The following is a 7503-nucleotide window of genomic DNA, read 5'->3' as shown; positions in this document are numbered from 1 at the left end:
TTTGCTTAATTAAATGTCGGTGTTTTACAAATTTAATTAGAGTATTCACATTGGCTTAGCAATTTTTAATTTTTATCTAAAAAGGATAAGCAAAACATTAAAAATCACTCATGGCATTGGATTATGCATTTTAAATGCGAAATATATTATTGTTACATATGCGAATAGTGAGTGTTCGCACATCCATGTTATTAATATATTATTTCTCTCTCCAATTTTTCTTTTTTCAAATCTATTTTCTTATTATTTATCTCTCTACTTCTATTTTTTCTCGTATTATTTCCCATCACAAGTCTTTTTTTTTTTTTTTTTTCAAAAAAAGTTGAAAAATAAGACTTTTAAGAAAAATACAATCCATATAAAAAAAATAATTTTTAAATACTATAGATAAAAAATAAATAATCAAATGGTCTTTTAAAACTCAATTCCCCATTCGTCATCCGAAAGGAAGCTGAGAGTCCAAAAATTGTAAATTTTGCCTTGCTTTGTCAAACAGACTGCCGCTTTCCCTCATTCCCCGAAGCCACTTTCGCGAGAACCAAACACTCGTTTTTCAGACAACGACATATCCCATAAGCAACCAAATCTCCAAACTCACTTCCTTTCCAATTCTGGACCCCAATTCCCAAACCACTATGCTTTCATTCCCATGCCACCCACTGCAAGAAGCTTCCATTTCTAACTGATTTCCTCAAAACCAAAATACAATACAAGTATACAACCACCATCACCCCAATGCACTGAAACCCCCAAACCCAACGTTTTTCCGCGCTTTCTCTATGGTTCAATAACAATGGACAAAGAGATCCAAATCCTCTCACGCCTCGCCGCGAACCACCTCCACCTAGCTCAATTCGAGCCCCTTCGAGCCGTTCTCCTTGCTCTCCGAGCCCGAAACCCCGACGTCGCTCTCGCCGTGCTCCAAACCATCGTCGCCCGATCGGGCCGATTCGAGAACATTCTCTGGTCGCCCTCTTGCCCATCCCCACCTCTCCTCACCTACTTGTCCACACTCGAGCTTTTTCAATTCGATAATGCCTCGTCGGCTTGGGGTTTCGACCCCGAAACACTGCGATTACGCGCCGAGTTCTTGTTGCTAGTCCAGCATCTGATTGACCGCGTGTCGGAGAGTCTGCGAAAGAACTTCGATTTCGAAAGCATAGAGAAAGATGCTTTGATTGAGAGTGAGGGTTTGGAGGAGCGAGCGGAGGTGTTGGATAAGGGCGAGGATTTGAGAGATGCTGATGGTGAATTGGATGATTGCGTGCGGGTTTTGGATAAGGTTTTAGAATTGGGTGTTAAGAGGTTGGTACCGGATGTTGGTGGCGACAACAATGTCGATAGGACTGAGAGTCGGGTTAGTTCTGATGCCGTGTCGATTGAGGAAGGCAAATTTGTGTGTTTGAGGAAGGTGATATTGGATTACGCCGACGTTTTTGATGCGCTGTGTTGGAATATACAGCGGCAAGTTAGGGGGTGGGAGGTCTATGATTCAAGTTTCACGTTTACTGTGCAAAGGGATGAGAATGCGAGTGGAGAGGATTTGTTGGTGGAGGAGGAGGAGCAGGAGGAATTGAAGGTTCTGGGGTTGATACAAAGGATTGTTCAGCTAGCTCATTTGAATGCTATGAAGGAATGCATGAAGGAGGGTGATGTAGAAGGCGCGGTTCCTTTGATTCGATTCCTTCACTTTGATTATGGAGTGGAAGAGGCTGAGTATCGGTATGTCTGTTTAAATTTTTCGACGTTAGTGTATCTTTTTGAAGTACTGGCTACATTTCTTTTTAGGCTTGGAAAGGGATAGGTTGGACATTGTGTACTAGTTGAAATTACAAATGCATTAAATAGCAATGAGATCATGGATTATGTATAAAAGAATATTTTCTATGTTTTCTTACTTATTCTCCAAGTGTTTTTAGTTTGAAAAACTGTAGGAATATTTTGACGAAACATGTACTTAAACTTTTGTAGGGTAGGAATTAATTTATTATTTAGGGTTATACTTTTTTGCCCCTTGTTGTTTAACAACTTTATTTTTTACTACCTAGGTTTTAATTTGTATTGTAGATGGTACCTCGAGCATAGCTAAAAACGGAGATGGTACCTCCGTCAATCTTTCGTCCAAAAAGTTGATGGAAATCTATGTCAAAGCAATAAAAATATTGCCACGTGTCCACATGCCCCTTTAAAATAACTAAAAAAAAAACTAAAACTATTAAAAACATGAAAAAAACTTTTTGAAACCTGTTTGCCTTGGGGGTGGTTTTGGCCACCCCTGTGGCCCTTGAGGATAGCTAATTTTTTTTTCTTCTTTTGGCGGGTGTGGCCGAACCACCCCCAAGGGCCATGCGGGTGGCTCCAACCACCCCCTTAGCCAAAATGGGGGTGGCCAGCCACCCCTCAACTATTTTTTATTTTTTATTTTTTCAAAAAGTGTTTTTATTTATTTTTAAATGTTTTTATTATTTTTTTAAAAATATTTCTAGTTTTATATTTTTTCTCTCTTTTAATTTTTAATGAAGTAGAGGGCCACATGTCTGTTTTCAAAGGGCATTGATGTAAATTTTCATCAATTTATGGACGGAAGTTGGACAGAGGGACCATCTCCGCTTTTAGCTATAAGCGAGATATCATCTACAATACAAATTGAAACCTAAGTGGGAAAAAAAATAAAGTTGTTAAAACATAGGGGTCAAAGGTATTTAATCCTATTACTAAAAAAATTTAAAAATTAGAAGAAAATTAGAGTGGTTGTATAGTTAGTGGAGGAGGGGGTAGTTGCGCGGCCATCCTGGCCTATTGTGGTGGCCGCACAACCACCTTTATCCTGGTTAGAGGTGGCCACGAGGTCACTCCGATCAGATGGGGTAGCAACATGGTCACCATTTTTTTTAATAATTTTTTTTGGAGTAAAGAGTCGAAATAAGCGGGTGTAACCCACATAAAATATTTTCTCAAATGTGGAATTGAAACCTAAGTGGGAAAAAAATAAAGTTGTAAAAACATAAGGGTCAAAGGTATTTAATCCTATTACTAAAGAAATTTAGAAATTAGAAGAAAATTAGAGTGGTTGTATAGTTAGTGGAGGAGGGGGTAGTTGCGCGGCCGTCCTGACCTATTGTAGTGGCCGCACAACCACCTTTATCCTGGTTAGAGGTTTCCACAAGGTATCTCTGATCAGATGGGGTAGCAACATGGCCACAGTTTTTGTTAATAAATTTTTTTTGAGTAAAGAGTCGAAATAAGCGGGTGTAACCCACATAAAATATTCAAAACGCTTTTTTAAACTAAAAACTAAAAAATACTTATCTGAATACGCTAACAAACATATATGTTTTTTTTTTTTGTTATAAGAATAGTTCATACTATTAAAGTTTCATGAGCTTTGGTTGTCTTGGTGTGACTGCCGCCGTTTTACTATTGAGATCAAGCCCTTGAGAAATGTTTAAGTTTTGTATGTTTCATCTCGCAATATGGTAAGGAGAGCTTTGTTGACAACAATCTTTTATGTTTTTGCTTATTTATCATTAAGACCAAGGTCTAGTTTTTTGCTTTCAATTTGGTAAGGAGACTTTTGTCCTAACAGTTGAGAAACTTGTCTATACATTTTGCTTATATTATCTTATTCTCTTCTAGATGTTCATTTGAATTTTCTTTTCTTGTGCCTTGCAGCACAGTTTTGCAAGATCTAGTCAAGAGCATTTCCTCTAGAAGGGAGGGTTTTGGAGACTCATGGCATGCCATGCAAGAAAAAATGCTACGGGTTTATGGAGAAGCTCTTTCATCAAATTGCGGACATCTTGTTCAAATGATTCAGGTAATAGCTTTGACCTTTTTTTTTTTTTTAAAAGTGGTCTGATAGGTAGTATCGTCCTGATCAGCTACAGCTGGCTTGATGCCAACATTCTCTGACAAGTTTGTAAGTGGATGAGTTAGATGAATGAATCTGGTTAGTGTATATGGTGCATATACACTAATCCTGGGTAACTGGGTATTATCCAGCTGGTTTTTAGTTTTTAGTTTGTTTGTTTGGGTGTTTTTTTTTTTTTTTTGTTGTTGTGTTCAGTAAGTTCACATGTCTCACTCTTTGATAAAATATTGCTAATTTTCCTCATATTAAGCTTAGGTTAGGTTGGAATTCATGTGCAGTGGTTTAGGGCTAAGTTGCGTACTCTGTAAAGTCCCAGAATAGCCCCTTGGTCATATGTGTAATATTCTTGCTATTTTGACATTAGAAGTTAAAGATTTAAATCATATTGAAAATTGTCTACCGATTGGCTTTAGCTATTCTTAGTTGTGCCAAAAACAGTTGTCACTAAGCACATTCTTTGAGACAAAAGTTCAAAGATTGCCAATGAAATGCTTTATACTTTATCATCCTTTAGGCGCTATATGATTGGATGAATTTGAACATTATCAATTATTAGCTATCTACTTATTGTCAAATTTTTATCTTTAAGGACGAACTTGACTTGGTTTAGTGCAGGTTATTCAAGATGAGTTGCTTTCTAAAGAGATTGAGATGTATAGATCTCTTGATGACAACCAGATTCCACCTCCTCTTGAGCGTTTTCAAAGATATCTTGTAGAGTTGAAATCTGATACAGACGGATATGATAAGACGTCATCCTTGAATATGGCAGTCAGTTCTTGCATGAGAGAGATGTACCATTATAGTCGTGTTTCTGGATTACATATACTCGATTGTGTCATGGAAAGTGCCCTGTCTGCTGTGAAGAGGGAGCAGCTTCAAGAGGCTAGCAATGTATGTGTCAAGTTTTATGTTTAAATTGAATATGTGGGTACGAAATCAATAGTTTTTTTTTTTTTTTTTTTTTTTAAAAATTGAAATTTCATATTTCAACTTGAATTGATGGTAGCTTTAATCTTACAAACCTTGTTCGTCTGGATATGCGGCAGGTTCTTACGTTATTGCCCCGGCTTCAGCCCTTGGTAGCTTCCATGGGTTGGGATTTATTGTCCAGTAAAACAACAGCACGGAGGAATTTAATGCAACTGCTGTGGACAAGTAAGCCTCAGGTGCTTCGGCTGGAAGAGTCTTTGCTCTATGGTAATCAATCGGATGAGGTAAGAAACTTTTATGGTAATAATTCCTTTAGTACAAATGATCACTTGTATTAAACTCACTAGAAATATTGTTTGTTTTGTTCTTGACAGGTTTCTTGTGTGGAGCATCTTTGTAATTACTTATGTTATCAGCTTGACGTTGCCTCTTTCGTTGCTTGTGTCAATTCGGGCCGATCATGGAATTCAAAATTATCTTTGTTGTCTGGAGAACAAAAAGCATTAGGATTTGAACGTGCTCAGTCAGACCCGTTTGTTGAAAACTTCGTGTTGGAAAGACTCTCTGTACAGAGTCCTCTTCGGGTAAGAATGTATGTACTTCGGACTTAGGAAAGTCTAGGTACTGTATCTGCTTATGTGAACTGCATTTTTAGTGTGTTTAGTTGGGTAACTTTGTATACAGTGCACGCTTTTTATGAGGATGACCTTTAATATATGTATCTTTTTTGCACTGAGCTGGTTCTTCCCACTTTTATGTTCATTTCAGTGGTGTTATGGTTATACTAGTTTTGAAACATAATGCTACCAGCACATCTAGTTAGTTAGTTTCCCCCCTCTTTGGATTGTCAACGTGTCTGTGTATAAACTACTGTGCCCCATGCTCTCAAAAGGTTTTTTAATTTGTTGATTGGTATGCGATTTGCATCTTAAAAGAAGTTAGGGGCTTGAGAATGAGCTGTTGAGTATTAGAGACAAAGCATTATTGTGTATGTGCCAGTGGAGATGTTGAGTTCATTAATCAATTGTCTAGTTGCAATTAATAAGGTAATTCCTCGGTTCAAATTGACAATCTTAAGAAGAAAGTTGAAGTCAAATTGACAATTGTCTAGTTGCAATTAGTAAGGGAATTCCTTGGGTCACGGGCTAAACTCTAGTGTTGGGCCAAATCTAAACCTTCTCTCATGTGGAGAGTGAGAAAGAGTGCGGGGGCATCCTCTTTGGGCTCGTGTGCTGGTGCGAGCTCAAGTGTCCATTTGGCTCAACCCGCTTCTGCACCAGTAGCTCTGCCAGGTCGTGAGTGGTGGCGCGGCTGGTGCTGCGCGTTAGGGTTTGGCGTGCTTGTTATGGAACGCAGCTTCTCTTTTGAAGCTAAAACTTTCTGCCTTTCGGCAAAGGTTGGGTGTCCTAACCTTCGTCTGGAGGAAAGGAGAAAAGGATTCGTGGGGTATATTTTCGCGAGCATTCAGTGTTCGTCATGGTTGGTGGAAACGGTGGAAGCGGCGATTCAGGTTCAGGTGAAGGAAGAAATCGCCAAATCTTACTGTGAGGGTGATAAGGCCACGATGGTCCACGGGGGAGGTAATAAGGCCGGAAGGTTCTTGGAGGTTTCGGTGTTGGCTGAGGGTGGTCGTAAGGGAGTCATTTGGCTTCCGGAGGGACGCTTTGGGTGGGGCTGGCGGCGTTTTGCGGGAGAGCTTCGGCAACTGTTGGTGGCCCAGTTCAAGGTGGATGGTACGGCGGAGTTGGTTCCATCTTTAGAGGGGTTTCTCATGGATGTTCCTTCTTTGGGGGTCAACTTCGGGAGGGCTTTCGTGGATGTCCTTTGATCTTCTCCGGGCGTTGAGGCGAGAGCAGTTGAGTACCTGAGGTCTCTCGACTTGCTTCCGGGGTCGTCTTGTTGGGATTCGGAGTATGGCGGTATGGGGTTGCGTTCTGCCGTGGATTGCTCCGTGTTGGAGAGCTTGCCTTCCCCTCTGGTGGAGGCGGCTGGGTCTGTGAGTTCGAGGAAGAAGAAGAAGGGTAAGATCGGTATTAGTGGGTTGTTGAGGCTTCTAGGGCAAATCCAACGTAAGTTGGACCGGGTCCGTGCTGGGGTTGTCTCGAAGCCCAATTGCAGGAGTAAAAGGGTTCGTTTTTTGGGCCTAACAAATTCTGCTTTGGGTTGCGTTTCTGGGTCGGTCTCTGAAGTGGGATTGGGTCTAAATTTGGATCCGGTTCATTACTTGGATCCGGATTACTCGGATCCAGTCCAAAACTCGGTTCCGGGTTCGGAGTTGGGCTCGAATCAAAATTTGGTCTCGATTTCTTTACCTTTGGAGTCTGTTTCTGCGTGTGCGTCGCTCTTGGTGCCTTCTCCGGGGATTCCTCTGGTCTCTGAAGAGTTTTTGGAGCTGTTGGCTAGGTCTTCTTTGAGTTTGCAGGTTACCGGTTTGGATTCCGGCGATGGGTCTTCCCCGGCGAAGTTCTCTCTCTCTCCGGTGCGAATTTTGGGCGAGATTGTTGGGTCTGCTGGTGACGGGTCCTCTCAGGGGGCTGTTTCTATCCATTCTGCGGAGGATTTACCGGCGAGCATGTTGCGTAGGGACTGGGAGGGTTCTTTTTCTTCGATGCCTGAAGCCGGCCTGGGTGCGACTGTGTCTTCGGAGATCTCTGATTCGGCGCGTCTTTCTATTCTCAAGGAGGCCTTCTCTGTTCCTT

The 7503-nt window shown here is 40.9% G+C and overlaps 1 protein-coding gene across 1 annotated transcript in view; it reads left to right on the top strand.

The window, feature by feature from the left end:
* Window positions 1–458: 458 nt before the first annotated feature.
* Window positions 459–7503, top strand: part of LOC132190698 (uncharacterized) — a 122308-nt gene continuing 115263 nt past the window's right edge. The window contains exons 1-5 of the mRNA XM_059605742.1: window positions 459–1722; window positions 3673–3817; window positions 4487–4765; window positions 4921–5088; window positions 5179–5388. Of these exons, the coding sequence (XP_059461725.1) occupies window positions 794–1722; window positions 3673–3817; window positions 4487–4765; window positions 4921–5088; window positions 5179–5388 (1731 nt within the window). The 5' untranslated portion in view covers window positions 459–793. The remainder of the gene's footprint in view (window positions 1723–3672; window positions 3818–4486; window positions 4766–4920; window positions 5089–5178; window positions 5389–7503) is intronic.

The sequence above is a fragment of the Corylus avellana genome, chromosome ca8, assembly GCF_901000735.1.
Source record: "Corylus avellana chromosome ca8, CavTom2PMs-1.0".
NCBI lineage: Eukaryota > Viridiplantae > Streptophyta > Magnoliopsida > Fagales > Betulaceae > Corylus > Corylus avellana.
The sequence above is the reverse complement of the archived record's forward strand: the minus strand, read 5'-3'. Positions and strand labels throughout refer to the sequence as shown.